Consider the following 22,395-nt stretch of genomic DNA (forward strand, 5'->3'; position numbering starts at 1 on the left):
TAGACTAGAGTACCTTTAGGTCCGGGGGGAAGAGCTAGAGTGTAGACTACGTTGCTTCTAAAAATTCACTATTTTCCCACTGAAATGTTTAGTGGTTATTTCCATTTTCATAATGAAAATTTCCTCAGGGAAATCATGTTCTATATCACAAATTTTCCATTGATTCACGGTGGGAAAAACCTTTGTTTCTAGCACTGCGAATTCAATTAAATTCAGTTGCTTAGGTTTAGTTTTTATTTTTAGTAAAAATTCATTGAATATGTATAGATTATTAATTTAGAACTCCATAACTTGAAAATATTAGAATTCAAAACTCATTAACTTCAAATTTAGCTTTGGCTTTCCTTAGATCTTTATATTGTTCCAACTATAAACGGAATGTAGAGCATTACAATCCTGTGATAAAACTGATGAATTTTTTTAAAATCGAATTTGTTATTGATGAAAAGAGGAAATATGCTTCAAAAGTAAAATTTGCATGGTAAAAGAAGGTATGTGAACTAAACAGTAAACAGATGGTATAACCAATGAAAGTTGTGGTGGAGTGGTAAGTACTCTTTCATCTTTAATCGGTCTTGGGTACGGAGGCGCCTTTGGTGAGGAGTGGTTTATCCTTTATTAAAGTAGGACTCTCCGGCACAAATCCAGAAGATTAGTTAGCCGGAAAAACATAGTACCAAAGGCGAAAAAAGAAGGCATGTTTGACAGTTTGAGAACCCAGTAGTTCTTTTGGTAAAAAAACAGTGCTATGCTGGTGGTTTGGTAAAATCCTGCTAATAGTGAAGAGTTCTACCCTTGATCTATGCAGTCCTTTTATTTTGTAATATGTTTCTTTTAATAAAAGGTGAATGTAAGGACCTTATTTTAATCGGTTCACTAAATATTTTCCAACAGATTTTTTTTTGTTTAAACACAAGCGTCAGAGGAGAAAAACTCTCTGCATCTCTAGAGGATATCTAGACTATGGACAAAGGGAGTTAATGTGCTTTGTGAGGACTCCCCATCGGCGACACGAGTCGTGGTTGTTGCAGATCCGCTTCTGGTATGGAGAAACTTGTAAGTCTCCTAAATTAGAATTTACAATTCTATACAACAACAATGGTTGCCAGTCACTTAGCAAAAAATATAGTTGCATTGTACTACATGTAAATTTGAAGAGAAGTGTTAATATGGACAAATCTCAAAATGGGAACATAAGCCTTGAGATTCATTACAGCAGAAGATAAATCCATGTAGTTCTGTTAACTGGTGCCTCCCTCCCGTCCCCGGCGTGCGCCCGCGCGCTTGTCGGGCGACCAACGAACCCCGGCGCGGAAAGCGCCAAGGAATACTAAAATTGACAGCCGCATGCTTCACTGATTAACATAGAAATGAAAGTTAAGGATCAACGTGTGATGGCCATGGCTGATACAGGGGCTACTCATACGTTTGTGGATGTTAAGATTGTTGCAAAATTGGGGATTAAATTGACTAGAAGTCCCTACAAGAGATGGAGAATGATGTAGAAATTTGATACAATTATGAAAAGTACTCTGCTCTCTTTGGGAAAGTTGGGATACTTGAAACTTTAAGTACAAGAAACAAAAAGTGAAGAAGTTTAAAACTATATGGCACTTAGAAAAGAAGAAGGACTAGGAGGCACTGGAATTTCTACTGTTCCTTCCAGCATCAGTAGAACTTTCTTCATTGAAGGGCGAAGTGATGGTTCCTCTTGAATGCACCAGATGCTTATTTTCACCATTCTCTAGAATTGTCTTCTATCAACCTCCTCGTCCCTGACTAGTTTATCTAGCTCTCCTGCATCAAAGCAATTGTAAACCCAGTATTCAAGAATTGCCTCATTTTCATCGAGGCTCATATCAACACACTTCCGCCTGCAAATCAATTCCAATAGGACAACACCAAAACTGTAAACGTCTGCTTTCACAGTGACTGGCAGATTTCGGTGCCATTCTGGTGCAACATAGCCTCTGGTCCCTCTTATCCCTGTGTAGGTTCTTGTTTGGTTTTCTTTAAGAGCTTGGCCATTCCAAAGTCAGATATTTTTGCACAGAACTGATCATTCATGAGTATGTTCTGAGGCTTAATATCACAATGGATGATTTATGTTTCACACTCGTCATGCAAATATAGGAGGCCCCTTGCAATATCTCGAGCAAAGACACACCTTTCCTCCCATGTTGGCTGTTTTTCTGGTGTAAAAAGTATGTCCACAAGTGACCCATTGGTCATGTACTCATACACCAGAAGCCTTCTGGATCTGTCCAGGCAATAACCAAGGAGGCGGACTAGATTTCGGTGATGTGTCCTTCCAATGATTTTTATTTCAGTTTGGAACTCTGTTTCCCCTTCTACCAATTCTTTGTCTAGTCTCTTAACAGCTACCACTTTCTGACCTTCTGCCAATATCCCTTTAAATACTGTTCCAAATGCCCCCCTCCCTAACGCTTCTTTGAAACCACTGGTTGCCTGCTCTAGTTTCTGCATAGGAAAATGCTCGTGGAGCAACATCCTCGCTCAACTGAACACTTCTACTCTCCTGGATTTTTCTGTAAGTCCAGACATGAATTCTGTGAATGAGAAATCTAGAGATGCCCAACACCAATGCGTCCACTATCAGTCAACGGACCAGGTCCCTTGACTCAGTATGAACAATAAATGAGGCGTAAACAATAAAGAAAACAACACAAGTAGTTTACGTGGAAACCCCCTTGCTCAAGGGCGGTGAAAACCACGACCTGTCCTCACAGGCTTTCAATCCAACTCCATTTCACTCAAACGGAGCAACAGTTTAGATTACAGCAGCTGCAACCTAGGAATTTACCTCTAAATCCCTTCCCCCTATATGTAGTAACTCTACTACAAAGAAAACAACTAAGCAGATACAACACTACCCACTAAGCTACCTAACTCTAGATAACTTAGACTTCAACTAAGTAGATACAACACTGCCCACTAAACCACCTAACTCTAGATGACTTAGAATTTGTCTAAGCAGATACAACACTGCCCACTAAGCCAGTTACACTTAATTGGCTTAGACTTTTAGATGAACAAAACAACTATCTAATTCCTTTATAGATTAGGAATAGATTTACAATATTAGCACGGAAGATATAATCCTAAGACAACTAAGCAGCAAGCAGCTCTATCAGGTCCCTGTTGCTCTTGAGGATAATACTTCTTGATAGGAGTGGTTTTTGCTTGTGTTCTTGAGAATTTCAGGAGTGCAAAAACTAAAAATGTGTCTATTGATTAAAGCCTTTTATCTAATAGACACACACAAGGAAGCCATGCTATTGTCTGAGGATTCTGGCACGCTTGGAAGCCGTGCACCAACCTCACCAACTTTCTGTACTTTTTCCAGCTGGCAATTTCAACAAATTGTCACAAGGTATCAGGTACCATTATAGGATCCCTTTGTTTGTCAAATCATCAAAACTAAAATAACATCAACCAACAAAGCAAAAACAGTCAATGTAATGCTGGCAATTAGGATGTCTATCCTTAGCTTTTTGCCTTTTATTTCTTCAATCTTCTGATCAGGCAGCTCTTTGTTAGGTACATTAATGCCCACCTTGACCAATGCAAGATTAGAATTACGCTGGTCTCTCCTTCCATCCCTCAAAGGCAGCCTTTGCTTTCTACACACTTTGTCTTTGAACGAAGCAGCCTCACAGTTACAATCCTGTAGACAGGCTTGTTCACAATCTTCCTTGGTCGTTACGGCCAAAACAACATAAGTACTATCTTCCCATCCTGTGTTTTCAACTGTTCTCATATCATAGTATTTGGAAGTGTTCTCCTTTAACTGACAGGTTTCTGTGGTGAAATTCCTTTCACAGCCTGCACTCCAATTTCCTGGCATTACAAAATTAAATCCAGGAAGACAAACATTTAGCTTGAGCATCTATAGTGGTGCAAAAACCATTAAGCCCACAAAGGCCTTTTGGATCACACCCATCATTTGTTGATGACCATATCGTGGAGCTGTTCTGTTGGTTCAGAGAATGTGAATAAACTCGAAAAATACCATCAGCATCAATTTTCATCATATAAATGATGGTCCTTTCTCTACGGTAGCCTCCTTTGGTTAGATTTTTTAGACCATTGGTGGAATTGAACAAGTAGAGGAGGCCGTCATCATCAAGATTCAGTGAAACATTATTCCCTAATCCAGCGGTGTAGGATGCGTAGTAAGCATATGGGGCACTATCTGCTGTATTGACAGGGTACTGAACAAGGTTCCCATCATCTTGCATTTTGAGACGGAAAATCCCTAATGAGTCATCTGTTTCCGAGGCACTCGAGAACAGCTCTTGTCCAACTGATATATGCTGACCAGGTAAAAGTGTGTTTGTTGGATTGTCAAAACTTTGCCAAATGACATTGCGATCAGAATCATAGAGCGCAAAGTTTCCCGTGTCCATCAGGGAAGCTGAAGCAATGGCTCGAGAGGGATTGATGACAGAGATTTCCTGGTTTCCTACTTTCACAATGAGCCTTCCATCATTAGTTAAGAGCAAGACAGTGTTGCTCGGGACAACAGGACTGTTCCTATTTGCTGTCCACACTGCTGTCTTGTTAGGCATACCGACGATGTAGATTCCAACAGCATAGCCATTGGTTTGTTCATAAAACCCAAAGGCAAAGCGCCTGGATGGTGAAAACCATGATGAATTGGTAGTAGGTGTTAGAGAAGAGCCAAGAGTTATATTAAACTGCCTTTGTTGTGCTAGTGTTACTGCATGAAATGCAGATAAGATTAATAACCATAGCAAAACAGCCATATATTTTAGTTTTTTTTTCTGATTTATCACAAAATGGTGATGCTAATATGTTATAAATTCAGTTTATTAATAACGTCCAAAGACTTTAGCTACTGTAGGACAAGTCAATTTACGCTAATGAAGTAAAAGACGCGTTACATAGGAGACTTGGAAATTATTGAGTCAAGCAATGATGTTTTTAAAAATTGACGGCTTCCACTAACTTTCAAGTTTCCCATTATAAATGGTCTAGTCCGTCTAGAGTAAATTTAGATTCGGAAAAAGAGCTAGAGTGTCAACTATGTCACTACTAAGAAATCACTATATTTCTATTGAAATGTTCAGTGGTTAAGAAATCATGTTCTATAGCACAAATTTTCTACCGATTGAAGGAGGGAAAACCTTTGTTTCCAGTAGTGTGTATTTGATTGAATTCTGCAGCTTAGGTTAAAACTTTATATTTTTAGTAAAAATTCATTGAAAATGTATAGATTATTAATTTTGAACTCAATAACTTAGAAAATGTTAGAATTTAAAACTCATTAAGTTTAAGTCTTAGCTTTGGCTTTCCTTACATCTTTATATTGTAATTCCAACTATAAATGGAATTTAGAGAATTACAATTTTGTGATAAAACCGATGAATTTTTTTTAAATAGAATTTGGTATTGATGGAAAGAGGAAATATGCTTCAAAGTAAGATTTGCAAGGTAAAAGAAAAAAGTACCATATGAACTTAACAGTAAACAGAAGGTATAACCATAGAAAGTTGGAGTGGAGTGCTAAGTACTCCTTCATCTTTAATCAATCTCGTGTATGGAGGTGCCCTTGGTTAAGATATGGAGAAAATGGAATTATTTGAATTGACATAAACCACAAACCACTAAGCAAGTATATAATCCTTCTAATATTGAAGAGTTCTACACTTAATCTACACAGTCTTTTTATTTTATAATATGTTTCTTTTATTAAAAGATGGTCGTACGGACCTTATTTTAATCGGTTAACTAAATATTTTTCAATAGAATTTTTTTGTTAAATAGAAAAGCTCCAGAGGATAAAAACTCTCTGCATCTCTAGAGGATATCTAGACTATGGACAAAGGAAGTTCATCTGCTTTGTGAGGACTCCCGACCATCGGCTACACGAGTTGTGGTTGTTGCAGATTCGCTTTCACTATGGAGAAAATTGTAAGTCTCCTAAATTAGTATTTACCATTCAAATACTACAACGACGGTTGCTAGTCACTTAGCACAAAATATAGTTTCATTGTACTACAAGTAAATTTAAAGAGAAGTGTTGATATGGACAAATCTCAAAATGGAAACATAAGCCTTGAGATACACCACAGCATAAGATAACTGGTGGCAAGAAGAGGTGGAGAATGATGTAGAAAATTGATACAATTATAATAAAGTAGTTTGCTCTCTATGGGAAAGTTGGGATACTTGAAACTCAAAGTAGAATAAACAAAAAGTGAAGAAGTTTAAAACTATATGGCACTTAGAAAAGAAGAAGGACTAGGAGGCACTGGAATTTCTACTGTTCCTTCCAGCATCAGTAGAACTTTCTTCATTGAAGGGCGAAGTGATGGTTCCTCTTGAATGCACCAAATGCTTATTTTCACCATTCTCTCGAATTGTCTTCTATCAACCTCCTCGTCCCTGACTAGTTTATCTAGCTCTCCTGCATCAAAGCAATTGTAAACCCAGTATTCAAGAATTGCCTCATTTTCATCGAGGCTCATATCAACACACTTCCGCCTGCAAATCAATTCCAATAGGACAACACCAAAACTGTAAATGTCTGCTTTCACTGTCACTGGCAGATTTCGGTGCCATTCTGGTGCAACATAGCCTCTGGTCCCTCTTATCCCTGTGTAGGTTCTTGTTTGGTCTTTCTTTAAGAGCTTGGCCATTCCAAAGTCAGATATTTTTGCACAGAACTGATCATTCATGAGTATGTTCTGAGGCTTAATATCACAATGGATGATTTGTGTTTCACACTCGTCATGCAAATATAGGAGGCCCCTTGCAATATCTCGAGCAAAGCCACACCTTTCCTCCCACGTGGGCTGTTTTTCTGATTTGAAAAGTACGTCCGCGAGTGACCCATTGGTCATGTACTCATACACCAGAAGCCTTCTTGATCCCTCCAGGCAATAACCATGGAGGCGGACTAGATTTCGGTGATGTGTCTTTCCAATGATTTTTATTTCAGTTTGGAACTCTGTTTCCCCTTCTACCAATTCTTTGTCTAGTCTCTTAACAGCTATCACTTTCTGGCCTTCTGCCAAAATCCCTTTAAATACTGTTCCAAATGCCCCCCTCCCTAACGCTTCTTTGAAGCCACTGGTTGCCTGCTCTAGTTCTGCATAGGAAAATGCTCGTGGAGCAACATCCTCACATAACTGAACATTTCTACTCTCCTGGATTTTTCTGCAAGTCCAGACATGAATTCTGTGAATGAGAAATCCAGAGATGCCTAACACCAACAAAGCAAAAACAGTCGATGTAATGCTGGCAATTAGGATGTCTATCCTTAGCTTTTTGCCTTTTGTTTCTTCAACCTTCTGATCAGGCAGCTCTTTGTTAGGTAACACATTAATGCCCACCTTGACCAATGCAAGATTAGAATTACGCAGGTCTCTCCTTCCATACCTCAGAGGCAGCTTTTGCTTTCTACATTCTCTGTCTTTGAACAGAGCAGCCTCACAGTTACAATCCTGTAGACAGGCTTGTTCACAATCTTCCTTGGTCGTTCCACCCAAAACAACATAAGTACTATCTTCCCATACTGTGTTTACAACTGTTCTCATGTCATAGTATTTGGAAGTGTTCTCCTTTAACCGACATTCTGCAGTGAAATTCCTTTCACAGCCCGCGCTCCAATTTCCTGGCATTACAAAATCAAATCCCGGAAGACACAAACATTTAGCTTGATCATCTATATTGGTGCAAAAACCATTATGCCCACAAAGGCCTTTTGGAATACACCTATCATCTGTTGATGACCATATCACGGAACTGTTCTGTTGGTTCAGAGAATGTGAATAAACTCTAAGTATACCATCAGCATCAATTTTCATCATATAGATGATGGTCCTTTCTCTACGGTAGCCTCCTCTGGTTAGATTTTTTAGACTATTGGTGGAATTGTGCAAGTAGAGGAGGCCGTCATCATCAAGATTCAGTGAAACATTATTCCCTGCTCCACTGGTGTAGGATACGTAGTAAGAATATGGGTCAGTATCTGGTGTATTGACAGGATACTGAACAAGGTACCCATCATGTTGCATTTTGAGACGGAAAATCCCGAAAGAATCATCTGCTTCCGAGGCACTCGAGAACAGCTCTTGTCCAGCTGATATATGCTGACCAGGTAAAAGTGTGTTTGTTGGATTGTCAAAACTTTGCCAAATGACATTGCGATCTGAATCATAGAGCACAAAGTTTCCAGTGTCCAGCATGGAAGCTGAAGCAATGGCTCGAGAGGAATTGATGACAGAGATTTCCTGGTTTCCTACTTGTACAATGAGCCTTCCATCATTAGTTAAGAGCAAGACAGTGTTGCTCGGGACAACAGGACTGTTCCTATTTGCTGTCCACACTGCTGTCTTGTTAGGCATACCGACGATGAAGATTCCAACAGCATAGCCATTGGTTTGTTCATAAAACCCAAAGGCAAAGCGCCTGGATGGTGAAAACCATGATGAGTTGGAAGTAGGTGTTAGAGAAGAGCCAAGAATTATATCGAACTGCCTTTGTTGTGCTAGTGCTACCGCATGAAATGCAGATAATATTAATAACCATAGCAAAACAGCCATAGATTTTATCTTTTTTTTTTTCTTTGTTTCTCTGATTTATCACAAAATTGTGATGTAAATATGTTATAAATTCAGTTTATTATAACATTCAAAAACTTTAGCTACTGTAGGACAAGTCAATTTACGCCAATGAAGTAAAATATGCGTTACATAGGAGACTTGGAAATTGTTGAGTCAAGCAATGATGTTTTTAAAAATTGACAGCTTCCACTAACTTTCAAATTTCCCATTATAAGTGGTGTAGTCCGTCCAGAGTAAATTTAGGTTCGGGAAAAGAGCTAGCGTGTCAACTACGTCACTACTAATAAATCACTATATTTTCATTGAAATGTTCAGTGGTTAAGAAATCATGTTTTATAGCGCAGATTTTCTATTTATTGAAGGTGGGAAAAACCTTTATTTCTAGTAGTGCGTATTTGGTTGAATTCTGCTGCTTATGTTAAACTTTATATTTTTAGTAAAAATTCATTGAATGTATAGATTATTAATTTCGAACTCAATAACTTAAAAAATGTTAGAATTTAAAACTCGTTAACTTCAAATCTTAGCTTTGGCTTTCCTTAATATTGTTCCAACTATAAACGGAATGTAGAGCATTATAATTTTATGATAAAATCGATGAAAATTTTTTTAAATCGAATTTGGTATTGATGGAAAGAGAAAATATGCTTCAAAGTAAAATTTGCAAGGTAAAAAAAAAGTACTATATGAACTTAACCGTAAACAGAAGGTATAACCAACGAAAGTTGAAGTGGAGCATTAAGTACTTCTTCATTTTAATCAATCTCATGTATATGGAGGTGCCTTTGGTTAAGATATGGAGAAAATGAAATTATTTGAATTGACATAAACCACAAACCACTAAGCAAGTATATAGCGAGAGAAAAAGAAAAGAGATTCACTACTATTCACTGATAGTAGTCAGTAGACAAGAAAATTTAACTATCAACTCATTTTTAGAAATATTTATTTCTTTTAATATATTCACATATTATTAATATTTAAATTAAAATAACAAAAAGCGTATTATATGGTAACTTGGCCTATAAATTAATTATAAGAGTTTATTTACAATTCTTATTTGGCTTACCAAAAATAAGAAGATTCTTTCACACAATTTATTCCTCATTATTTCATTCTCGGTTCTTTGTCAACACCATTAAAGCAATTTGAAACAATTATCAGTGTGATAACTTTTTACTCATTTTTTTAGAATCTAAATAATTAAAGACAATCTAGATAAATAAGACAATTCTGACAACATTTTACTCATTCTTTTTTCAGAATGTAGATAACTAATCTCATAAGAAAACTATTCACAACTTATTAAGTCTTCTTCGCAACATGAAAAAGTGTATGAATAGGTATTTCATTGCTTCAGTGTTTACTCTTCTTAGTTTATTCAATCAACAACACAAATTAATTGAAAACAAATTTTAATACATATACCACCATATGTACTTAAACCTAAATAGTACTCAAAGTCGATCATACCAAAAATATTTAAACTTTATTTTCAAAGAATTAAATCTTAGATATGTAAAACATGTTTTAAAAAATAAATAAATAAAAAGGAAGATGAAAAATCATATAATGTGAAAATATAATAATTAAATTAAGAGAAATAAGTATTTTTTAAAATGACCTAGTCTTCCAATTTTGGTGGAACAGAAAGAAATATTTTTCAAAATAAGTTGATTTTGAATCATGCATGTCCTAAAATTTCCTTTCTGTTCCATCAAAGTTGGAAGACTTGGTCATTTGATAACAAATCATATTTTATAATAAATAATTATTTATTAAGTTGATTTATCAGATAATCACTTTTTATCGTAACCAAATAGGAAAACAAACTCTGCTACTATAATGGACAAAACTTCAGCAGAGTTACCAACAGAAATCCTTCATCAAATACTCTCTCTTCTCCCAACTAAAACTGCTGCTCGAACTGCATTGTTGTCCAAATCATGGCTTAAAGCATGCTCTACGAAACCCCATCTCTGTTTCGATATATCTGATCCCATAGAATATCGAGCTCATGAATTCCTGAGAATTGTAGATAATACTTTGGAAAGGTATCACCGCGATAATAATCTACCTATTTCATCTTTTGAGCTTTGCATCTCCTTTTATGATCATATTTATTGTGATGGTCTAGTCGATAAATGGTTAGATATTATAACAGATAAAAGAGCTTCAAAGGTTTCACTTTTTGTGAAAAGCAAAGCTAAAGAATATTGTGAAAGATATAATTTGTTTGTTCATAACATATTTAAGATGAAATTCATACAACATTTGGAGTTAAATCATTGCCAAATATTACTAGCGAAACGAAAAGCACTCTTTTATGATGATAAAATTAAGTGTGATAACCTGAAAAACATAACCTTGTGTTATGTTACCATTTCTCAATTAGCACTTGAAAGCCTGATTTCATGTTGCCCTCAGATTGAGAAGGTATCAATACAATACTGTGTCGGGTTCAATAGCATTCGTGTTTCAAAAACTCTTCCTAAACTTGTGTGTTTTAGTATCTTTTGCTGCCCAATTGTGGAAGTTGAAATTGTTGATGCACCAAAACTGCTATCTTTCGAATATGTGAACAGAGGTGATTCCGTGCCTTATTTATCTAGTGATAATCTTCACATATGTTTGCGAATAATAGAGATTGGTACTTGTCAAAATCTCAGAAGGGTAGAATTTGTGAAGGTCACAGTTGAGTATTGGGATCTCTTCAAGATCATACAAAAATTACACTCCGTGAAGGAGTTAATTTTACACTACTGTAGGTACTTGAGAAAAATAAAAATCTCAAGTTCAACACTCGAGGTTTGTAGCATAGTTCAGTGTGATTTAGTAGAGGAAGCCATTTTTGATACGCCCAAATTACTCTCCTTAGCCTTCTCCGATCAAGATAGACTACCTTCTTTATCTTTTGAAAGGGCTCCAAGCCAATGCAGAGTTTCCATAAACATTGACATTTTATGGGACGTTCAGCACCTCATGAACTTACGGAGATTTCTAGTTGAGTTGGGTGATCAAGTTGTAGATTTGACGTTGTCTACATTCTCTAAAAGCTTGATTTTACCAAGAGGAATTTATCATCTTCCCACACTTGAAGTTGAGCATTTGGAACTATCTTATAGTGATATTACAACCGCGACATATTCATCTTATAACTATGATGTCATCTTCGCAATTTGTATGCCCAAGATTTTAACGTTACAGTGTGACAAGAAACTTAAAAAGTTTCTACGTCAACAATGGTTGAAGAAGAGAGAAAATAGATTTATCAAATGTACTTGGAAAAAGTATCTCATAAATGCTGAGATAGAGTACAAGAAAAGGAATGGAGACGATTGGATGACCCTTGATAGGAAGATACTGATAGCTGACCCGCATATTATTGAAGAGATCTATACAATCCGCTTCAAGCAAATTCAAAGAAATGAAAAAAATAAGTATTCATATCTTCCAAGGTACGTAACAATTTGTTATGCACAATATATGAATTATGATATCAATACTTTTCATCTCTTTCCATTTCCAAACAGTTAACATAGCTTGTTATTTCTGCAGATGCATTCCGAGATGGATAGTTCATTGATTGGAGTGATCGCGATATGTGATAGCTCGTTCTTCTTGGCTTCTATTTACATCGTCTGCAATACCAAACAGCGTAATGCAAATCTTTGCTCGGATTTGAATTGAATTAGGAAATGTTATTTGATTGAATTAGGATTTGAATTTTATGATTCTACGTGGTAGAATATTGATATCAGGTGTTAGTAACTGGGTTGTGAATTTAATGTTTTAGATATACGTATTTTCGTATCTTATTCATGTTAAATAAATTAGCAGAAAGATGTAATGTTAAGCAATACTTTATTTTTATACTATATATTATGATTGGTCCATTTTCTTCACTTTCTTGTTTGAGCAAAACTCCATATGCTCTTCCATGGACAGAATTTCACAGTTACCAACTGAAATCCTTCACCAAATACTCTGTCTTCTCCCAACTAAAACTGCTGCTCGAACCGCGGTGTTGTCGAAGCAATGTCTTAAAGCATGCTATACAAACTCCAATCTCTGTTTTGACGAATCTGATTTTGGCGAAGAACAAATGAATAATGGTAGGTTTGTAGACTTTCATGGTGAATTCTTGAGGTTAGTAGATTATACTTTGGAAAGATATCGCCGTGAAAATCTACCTATTTCGGGTTTTAAGCTTCATATCTCTTTTTCCGATCAAACTGATTGTGAAGGTGTAGTTGATAAATGGTTAGAAATTATATCAGAGAGAAGGGCTTCACAGGTTGCACTTTTGGTGAAAAGAGAATCTGGAGTTTATTCGAAAAGATATAGTTTGTTAGTTGATTCCATATTTGCGATAGAATCTGATGCAAGTATATGTAGTCGAGTTAGTTAAAATGAATGTAAAGGAATCTGAAAATCTGTTAGAAGCTGTTAGAACTGTTAGGCAGTTAACACTGTTCAGCTGTCAAGAAATTAGTTAGTTAGTTACTTTTGTTGTATTCTTCTTTAAGTCATTTTATCCTTCACTGTTAAATGATTCAGATCCCTGTAATCAATACAAAGTCTCCAACTACCATCCTTTTTTCCAACTAACACAACTGGGGATGCATATGGACTAGTACTGTGTTGTACAACCCCTTGATCTAGCATCTCTTGTACCAACTTCTCAATAATATCCTTCTTTACTCCGGGAAACCTGTAAGGTCTCTTACTAATAGGTGCTGCATTGTCTATTAGTGGTATTCTGTGATCATAGGGTCCTCTGTGAGGTGGTAATGCAGTAGGAATATCAAATATACACTTGTATTGTTCCATTAAAGAAACCAAAACAACTGGAATGTCATCACCTGTGGCTGTGATAGCTTGGATGTGGTTACATTGGAAGGTAACAGGTGTGCTTACTGACAACATATAAAATTGTACTTGTTCTGCAGGTTTTTTATTCAACACTTTAGCCTTAGTAGTCTTGACTTGAGTGGTTGCCCCTCTCAACACGTGCTTCTTCCCTTGGTGCATGAACTCAATGGTCCTTTTGCTAAAATCAAAGAGAATTCTCCCCAATGTATTCAACCATTGGACCCCCAATACTATATCAATATTTCCTAATGGCAGTAATAGGAAATCAGAAGAAAATGTAGTCCCCTGTAACAACCACTGCAGATTCCTACAAATGGAAGCAGTTTGTACCTTCCTCCCATCAGCTACACTAACAGACTGTTCCATGATTGTGCTGGCCTTGCATCCTAGCTGCCTTGCCATTTCTTCATCAATAAAATTGTGGGTACTACCTGTATCAATAAGAATCTGTAATGGTCTTTTCTCATGATACCCAGTGACTCGAATGGTCTGGTACCCAGTGACACCAGTGAAGGCTTGCAATGAAATTGTCATACATTCCTCAGGATTGACAATGTTATCAATTGCTTCTTGATCCTGGAACTGATCTAGATCATCTTCCATAGTTACATCTCCTTCTTCACACAATTCTACTAAGAACAACTGCTTCTTGGCCTTACACACATGCCCCCTTACATACTTTTCATCACAAAGGAAGCACAGTCCCTTGGCTCTTTTCTCATCCATCTCTGCTGCAGTTAAGAGCTTCCTTCCATTAACATTGCCCTGAAATCCACTAGGTTTGTTATAAGAATTATCAAAAGGTTTCCTGTAACTAGTATTAGCTGGTATGGGCCTCTGTACATTCTGATTTCTATGGAAGTTTGGAGTTGGTAAAATGGGATTCTGATTTTTTCCAGAAGATCTAATTCCCCAGGACTGAGCTTGTGCCTCAAAAACTTCCTCTTGCAATCTAGCCAACTTGTAAGCTTGCATCAGAGTCTTTGGTGCCTGCATCCTTACTGATTTGTTCAATTCAGGTTTGAGGCCTCCTAAGAAACAACTGATGGCATTCTCATTAGACAAATTCACCCCAGTCAGCAGCCTATCAAACTCAGCTTGGTAAGCTCTTACATTGCTAGTTTGTTCCAGGTGCTTAATGGATTCCATTGAATCTTCATATCCATCCCCAAACCTTTCATTCAAAGCTAAAATATACTCTGTCCAAGTAGGATCTACAGCAGTGTTCCTAGCTTTCAGATAAGACCTATGCCAAGCAATAGCTTCCCCATCTAAGTGAATTGATGTGACTTTGACCCTCTGACTATAAGGAATTTCATCCATAGAAAAGAATTGGTCCACCTTATACAGCCATGTTTTCAGATCTTGCCCAGAAAATCTAGGGAAATCTAACCTAGAGCATCGAGTGAGAAAATTACCAGTTACTCCAGTCTGAATGTCTCTACTTGTGTTCAACTGCCTCAATTCTCCAGAATTGTCACCTCCAGCAGAAGATTCACCTCTGCAATTATCCAATTCCTTGTCTCTCTGCTTCATACCACCAATGGCTTGCTTGATTTCCAACAATTCCTTATCTGTCCTCTCATTTCGATCATTCATAGTCGCCATCAATTTCTGCAATTGCTCTTGAATCTGCAAAAAATTGTTATCTGCCTCTGTCGATCCTTCTGGGTTCTTGTTGCGAGTCAAAGCCATGCCGAGGAATGAAAGCTTTGATACCAATTGATGCACTCACAATCAATCGTGATGATAGTAGTTAATCTAGGAGTTGTGGCTCGAAGAAGATGAAAACTAATTCAGGGTACAACCGAGAAGATTAGTTGAGAAGATGTAGAAGAAGGAAGAAAGAATAGAATGATGAGTGAATCAGTACATTTCCCATGTATTTATACAACTAATCAATGGGTAAAATGACTTAAAGAAGAATACAACAAAAGTAACTAACTAACTAATTTCTTGACAGCTGAACAGTGTTAACTGCCTAACAGTTCTAACAGCTTCTAACAGATTTTCAGATTCCTTTACATTCATTTTAACTAACTCGACTACATATACTTGCATCAGAATCGTTGCAGGTGTTGGAGATAAATTGCTGCAGAATATTGAAGCAAAAAGCATTACTTTCCGAAGATAAAATTAAGTGCAGTAACCTAAAAAATCTAACCTTGTGCTATGTTACTGTTACTGAATCAGTACTTGATAGTCTAATTTCGTGTTGCTCTCAGATCCAGAAGATATCATTTCAACACTGTTTGGGGTTCAATTGCATTCGTGTTACGAAAAATCTTCCTAATCTTTTGTCTCTTCATATCTTTAAATGCCCAATTATAGAAGTTCATATTGGTGATGCACCAAAACTGCTATCTTTCGAATATGTGAACAAAGGTGATTCCGAGCGTTTATATCGTCATAATCATGATTCATGACATAAGTTTGCGGACGTTAGAGATTGGTACTTGTCAGAATCTCAGAAGGGTAGAATTTGTGAAAGCTGAGATTGATGATGTGGTTCTTTTCGAGCTTATACCAAAACTACACTTCATCAAGGAGTTGATCTTACACTACTGTAAGTACTTGAAGAAAATAAAAATCTCAAGTTCAACACTCTAGGTTTGTAGCATATAAAGTTGTGCATGGTTAGTGCAAGCCACTTTTGATGTGCCCAAGTTACTCTTCTTAGTCGTCAAGCCAATGCAGGATTTTGGTGAACGTATAAGACTACCTTGTTTATCTTTTGAAAGTGCTTCAAGCCAATGCAGAATTTCCATAAAGTATGGCGATCTACCATCTGATGCCGAGCACATCATTGACTTAAGGAGATATCTGGTTGAGTTGAATGATAAAGTTGTAGACTTGACAGTGGATAGTATCGGTAAAGGGTTGAGAGCAACAAGTGGAGTTGATCATTTTCCCTCAACTGAAGTTGAGAATTTGATATTAACTTATTGTGACTGGTCAATTACGTCATATTCATCTTACTTAAATGACGTCTTCTGGATTTGTTGGCCCAAGAATTTAACTGTACATTGTGGCAACAAATTTAGAAAGTTCGTATGTCAACAATTGTTGAAGAAGTGCTGGTGGAGGAGACCTTCTAAATGTTCTTGGTTAGCTGTTTATGTCCATTTAAGCTTATTTTCATTTTCTCCATTGGACCTCCAATGTTATGCTGTTGGTATGGTCTCGAATTGATTGGATTTGATATTTTTGTCGACTTACAACAAAAAGTACTACTAGATAGTTCTTTATATCTGTCAAAGTCTTGGTGCGCAGATTTACATGTTAACAAATACGTGATAGAAATGCGAGCTGTCTGAAACACCATCATTCGATACTTGCATAAACAATATCACTTTTCATATACATTACTGCAGGATTAATGCTAACCAATCCACTCAGTGCTGAAGAACAGGAATTTGAGAACTATACTACTCCATCTGTTTCAATTTGTTTGTCTGATGAGTGACTCGACACAAAGTATAAAGAACGTAAAGAAGATTTTTAAAATTTGTGATTTTAAACTAATAATATGTAGAATGTTCCAAAATATCATTTAATTTTGTGGTATTAAACATTTCCCGTGAAAAATGCATTTCAGGCTTAAAGCATGCTATACAAATCCCTATCTCTGTTTTGATCAATATGATTCTGAACCACCGTGGCTGCATAACTTTCATGATCAATTCGTGACGATTGTAGACAATACTTTGGAGAGATATCGCCGTGAAAATCTACAGATTTCAGCTTTTAACCTTCGCATCTCTTTTTCCGATCAAACTGATTGTGACGGTCTAATCGATAAATGGCTAGATATATCATAGCACAGAAAAGTGTTTTACAGGTTTCACTTTTGGTGAATTGCAGATCTGAAATTTCATCTTTTCGATTTGTTGGCCCAAGAGTTTAACATTTCAGGAAAGTGACAAAAGATTTAGGAAGTATCTACGACAACAATTGTTGAAGAAGAGACAATGGAGTTTTCCGAGATGTACTTGGAAGGAGTATATGATGAATGCTCAGATAGAGTACAAGAAAAGGACACAAGACGATTGGATTGCTCTTGATAGGAAAATATTAGCAGCTGACACTCGTATTATTGAAGAGATGAAAACAATCCGCCTTACGCTGTACAATGTATGAATTATGATATTGATCACGTCTTCCAGTTTCCATCCCCTTTCCCTTTCCTAACAATTAATGGAGTTTGTTATTTCTGAAATGGATACCTCATCATGGAGTGATCGGTATAGATAACTCATTCTTCAAGCTATCTTCTTTGCTTTATTTTTTCTTATTTTCTTTAATTAACCCAATAATTTGACGGAGTTCAAAGTATTAGGATAGAAGGTTAGTAGGTAGCTGGGTGTTGTCTCACTTTGTGTGTGAGAGAGACATGGGCTAGCCTCCTCCTCTCTTCATCTCTTTTAGTTATCACTATTGGGTTTTAGCAAAGGTGTGAATGGGAAATAAAAGAGAAAATGGAAAAAGAACCAATTTGGAGGGAAAATGAAAAGTCATTTCAAATGAAATGTATTTGAAGATGAAAAGTCATTTTTCCCATATTGGTAGAAGAAAGGAAATTGTTGTCTTTATATTAGGAAACACTTACTTTTCTTAAAGGGTTAAGAACAGTGGCAGACCCAGGATTTTCGTTCAGGAGGTTTGAAAAATAAAATATAAACGTGTAAATAAGCCGTTAGAAATTGAAATCTTGAATTCTTTTGGGTTTAAAACCAAACTTTTAGCACATTTTTTAAAGTAAAAAAAAAACTAAAGCAAACTGAAAAAAATAAAACGCTTTCACTGGGATTTGAACCGGTGACGTACAACTTAATTTTAGGAGTACTTGCCATTGCGCCATTAGTTTCTCTTTGTTATTGAGGGGGTTCAAAATATATATATCTACAGAAATACAGAAAATTTACCTTATATATACCGTGTAATTTTTTACCGAGGGGGTTCGAGTAACCCCTCGATACCACGTGGGTCCGCCCCTGGTTAAGAAGAAGGTGCCCCCTAGCTCGACTTTGGATTTAGATTTGGCAAATGATGTGATTGATTGATAATATTTTTGGACAAAATTTATTTAATCAATCTCATTAACTGATTTCCTTTCTCTTATAAATTAATTCAAAATGTTAGTTATGTGATTAATTGATAATATTTTTGGACAAAATTTATTTAATCAATCTCATTAACTGATTTCCTTTCTCTTATAAATTAATTCAGAATGTTAGTTATTTAACAGAATTAATTTCGCGTAACGAAATTTATTTGAAATTCGCATGTAATGGTAGAAACGTTCTGAAGGGACCTGTTCCTTCCGAAAAGACGTTACTTTTCCCAAAAAGACACAACGTTCTGGAAAGACACCATTGTCCGAACAGACGCGTTCCTTGCTGCAATTGGCTATAAATAAGAGGTTTTTTCCGTTTTTCATTCACTGAAAATGTTTCCTCTCTGCATACATTTTCTTACATAAACAAAATTGTCGATCGACTGAGTCTGTGTGTGCTCTCGTTACTGTTCTTACGTTCGCTGAAATTATTGAAGTTTGAGGTACCGCTACTTCTCTAATAGGTTAATCCGTTTTATCTTGGGAGGAATTAATCTGCAACCTCGGGTACTTGAGGGGATTAAATTTCTTAAAGAAACACAATGGGTTCTGTGGACTCAGATTATTATTTCTGTTTGTTTCATCTATTTTCTATTTTTGGTTTGCTAACCTTAATACAGGAGATAACAATCACAAAGTTTCTTATTTTTCAATCCGTTGCTGCACTTGTCTTGTACCTTGATATTTTATTGTTTTATTTTATTTTATTTTAATCCTGTATTGGATACATTCCTTTTGAGTCGAGGGTCTATGGAAACATCTTCTCTACCCCACAAAGGTATCATGAACTTAGTTTTATACATATTTAGTGGATCTCTTACTACAAATACATGGTTTGAACTTTGAACTACAACTATTGATCTCAGCTGAACCTGTATGTAACCTTCTAGCTCCGACTCTGTAAGAACCCTGTAGACATCAAATGTCTTGACTGATTCTTACACCTTGTTATCTTGGTTCAGATATTCGAAAGATAGCATTTTTGGTGCATCAACAATATGAACTTCCTCAACTCGGAAACACGAGACATTAATTAAGAGACTAAATATTAAAAAGGTTTCAAACACGAATGCAACTGATAATTTATCATAAACTACGAACCTCAAAGCAAGTATTACAAAGAAAAGGAAAGAGAACAACTTACAATAAAGTCACGTTACAGAACAAATAAAGAAGAAATAAAAATGGGAGCAAAGAAATAAAGCAAATAACACGAAGAAATAAAGCAAAGAAGAATGAGTTATCCATAACGATCACTCCAATATGAGCTATCCAACTCGGAATCCATCTGCACAAATAACAAACTTCATTTATTGTTCGGAAATAGAGAGGACCTAATCATAATTCACACATTGTACATAACGAATCGTTACCTGGAAATACAAGAATATTTATTCTTCTCTTTTCTTTGAGTTTGCTTGAAGCACATTGTATTAGTCTCATCAAAAATACGAGAGTCAGCTGCCAACATTTTCCTATCAAGTGTCATCCAATCGTTTCGTGTCCTTTCCTTGTACTCTATCTCAGCATTCATGAGATACTCTTTCCAAGTACATTCGATAAATCTCCATCGTCTCTCCTTCTCCTTCAACAACTGTCGAAGTAGAAACTCTCCAAAATCTTGGTCACAGTACTGTATTACTAAACTCTTGGGGCAACAAATCTAGAAGAGGAGATCAAAGTAAGATGAATATGCTGAATTCGGACAGTAAGATGATAAATTGTCAACTTCAGGCGGAGGAAGATGATCAATTTCACTTGCTAATCTCAAATCCTTATCAATACTAGGCAATGTCAAATCTACAACCTGATCACGCAACTCAACTAGAGATCTCCATAAGTTCATCAACTGCTCGGTATCCATTATAGTGTCATACATTATGGAAATTCTGCATTGGCTTGAAGCACTTACGAAAGATAAACAGGGTAGTTTACATTGTTTGGAGAAGGCTAAGGAGAGTAACTTCGGTGTATCAAAAATGGCTTGTACTAATAAATCACACTTAACTATACTACAAACCTCGAGTGTTGAACTTGAGATATTTATTTCTTTCAAGTACTCACAAAACTGTAAGATCAACTCATTGATGAACTGTATTTTGGTATAAACTCGAAGAGAAACGTATCATCAATTCCAGCTTCCACAAATTCTACTCTTCTCAGATTCCGACAAGTACCAATATTCAACACACACAGACATATTTTATCAGGTGAATAAGCTTCCCACTCGTTCTCATATTCGAAAGATAACAATTTTGGTGCATCGAAAATATGAACTTCCTCAATTTGACAGGACAAGATACTAAGAGACAAAAGGTTATGAAGACTTTTTGTAACACGAATGCAATTGAACCCGATAGAGTATTGAAGTGATTTCGTCTCCATCCGAGGGGAACATGAAATTAGAGCGTTGAGTGTTGATTCAGAAATAGTAACAAATTGCAATGTGAGATTTTTTAGGTGAATGCACCTAATTTTATCGTAGGAAAGTAGTGTTTTCTGTTTCAGTATTTTGCAGTGATTTAGCTCCAGCTGCTGCAACGATTCTATTGCGAAGATTGTATCAACTAACAGAGTATATCTTTCGGAATAATCATCGATTTTGCTTTCCACCAAAAGTGTAACCTGTGAAGCCCTCGTTGTTAAAGAATGACAAAAGTCTCACATCGGTGGTTAATGAGATAGGTGGACTCCTTATAAGACTTGGGCAATCCTCTTCCCTTTTAGCTAGCTTTTGGAATGTGAGTTAAGCCTAAGACCTAATTTAACATGGTATCAGAGCATGACCCGTCTCACCCGATGTTGGGGCCCCCAAAAATCAAAATTGCCCACGCACCAGATGCTAAGCACTAGGTGTGAGGTGGGTGTTAAAGAATGACAAAAGTCCCACATCGGTGGTTAATGAGATGGGTGGACTCCTTACAAGGCTTGGGCAATCCTCCTCCCTTTGAGCTAGCTTTTGGGGTGTGAGTTAGGCCTAACACCTAATTTAACACTCGTCTCTGTTATAATATCTAACCATTTATCGACTAGACCTTCACAATCAGTTTGATCAGAAAAAGAGATACGAATGTTAAAATCAAATCGGTAGATTTTCACGGCGATATCTTTCCAAAATACTGTCTAATCCTTGAGAATTCGACATGAGATTCGTAAAATCTATCGCTATGCCGTGGTTCAAAATCAGCTTCAATTTCAGCTTCATCATCAGATTCATCATCAGAAGTGTCGAAATCAGATTCATCAGAAGAAGTGTAGAAATTAAACTGATCAAAATTAAGATGGGGATTGGTATAGCATGCTTTAAGCCATAGCTTGGACAACACAGCGGTTCGAGCAGCAGTTTTAGTTGGGAGAAGAGAGAGTATTTGGTGAAGAATCTCTCTTGGTAACAGTGAAATTCTATCCATGGCACTAATTAAGACAGTTTGTTTCCTCCGTGCGTAATAACTTTATGATTTAGAACTGATATATTCTCTCGTGTATTGGAATTTGGAAGAATTGTGTTTACACCACAATTTGGGGGAACACGTCTTTTGATGAAGAGTTGGAGTAGGACTTTTCTTTCTCTCCTGCAGCTTGGAGGATTCCTGGGTTTTTTTTTAGCGGTAAAGTAACTGTCTACTTTTGGTAATAAAATAGTTAGTTACAAAAAAAATAAAAATAGAATCATCTATATTTTAGTTTTTTTTAAAATGTTATATACGGTATTCATGGAATCGGTTAAAAATTTAATCAACCCGATTAAATAAATTGATAATTATTTGAATTTGGTTTGATTTTAAATTT

At 36.3% G+C, this 22,395-nt stretch overlaps 5 protein-coding genes and 1 pseudogene across 5 annotated transcripts; 2 read left to right on the top strand and 4 right to left on the bottom strand.

Moving 5' to 3' along the window:
* Positions 1-1,744: 1,744 nt before the first annotated feature.
* On the bottom strand, positions 1,745-2,511 carry LOC125835712 (calcium/calmodulin-regulated receptor-like kinase 2). Its single transcript, XM_049514817.1, has 2 exons — positions 2,168-2,511; positions 1,745-1,874 (listed from the first exon to the last, which is right to left on the bottom strand). The coding sequence occupies exons 1-2, from the start codon at positions 2,509-2,511 to the stop codon at positions 1,745-1,747; spliced, it is 474 nt and encodes a 157-aa protein (XP_049370774.1).
* Positions 2,512-3,265: 754 nt separating this feature from the next.
* On the bottom strand, positions 3,266-4,790 carry LOC125835713 (G-type lectin S-receptor-like serine/threonine-protein kinase LECRK3). The gene is made up of 3 exons (XM_049514818.1): positions 3,896-4,790; positions 3,458-3,846; positions 3,266-3,367 (listed from the first exon to the last, which is right to left on the bottom strand). Exons 1-3 carry the CDS (start codon positions 4,788-4,790, stop codon positions 3,266-3,268), a joined length of 1,386 nt encoding a protein of 461 aa, XP_049370775.1.
* A 1,451-nt stretch (positions 4,791-6,241) lies between these two features.
* On the bottom strand, positions 6,242-8,594 carry LOC125835919 (G-type lectin S-receptor-like serine/threonine-protein kinase LECRK3). Its single transcript, XM_049515024.1, has one exon. The coding sequence runs from the start codon at positions 8,592-8,594 to the stop codon at positions 6,261-6,263; it is 2,334 nt and encodes a 777-aa protein (XP_049370981.1). The 3' UTR covers positions 6,242-6,260.
* A 1,866-nt stretch (positions 8,595-10,460) lies between these two features.
* Positions 10,461-12,201, top strand: LOC125835926 (F-box/LRR-repeat protein At4g14096-like). The gene is made up of 2 exons (XM_049515032.1): positions 10,461-12,073; positions 12,174-12,201. Exons 1-2 carry the CDS (start codon positions 10,461-10,463, stop codon positions 12,199-12,201), a joined length of 1,641 nt encoding a protein of 546 aa, XP_049370989.1.
* A 354-nt stretch (positions 12,202-12,555) lies between these two features.
* LOC125835714 (uncharacterized) lies at positions 12,556-17,630 on the top strand (annotated as a pseudogene).
* Positions 17,631-20,269: 2,639 nt separating this feature from the next.
* LOC125835715 (putative F-box/FBD/LRR-repeat protein At5g22670) lies at positions 20,270-22,016 on the bottom strand. Its single transcript, XM_049514819.1, has 2 exons — positions 21,727-22,016; positions 20,270-20,495 (listed from the first exon to the last, which is right to left on the bottom strand). Exons 1-2 carry the CDS (start codon positions 22,014-22,016, stop codon positions 20,270-20,272), a joined length of 516 nt encoding a protein of 171 aa, XP_049370776.1.
* Between the last annotated feature and the right edge of the window lie 379 nt (positions 22,017-22,395).

Source organism: Solanum verrucosum, unplaced genomic scaffold (assembly GCF_900185275.1).
Source record: "Solanum verrucosum unplaced genomic scaffold, falcon-dt-bn FXZP01000128.1, whole genome shotgun sequence".
Taxonomy (NCBI): domain Eukaryota; kingdom Viridiplantae; phylum Streptophyta; class Magnoliopsida; order Solanales; family Solanaceae; genus Solanum; species Solanum verrucosum.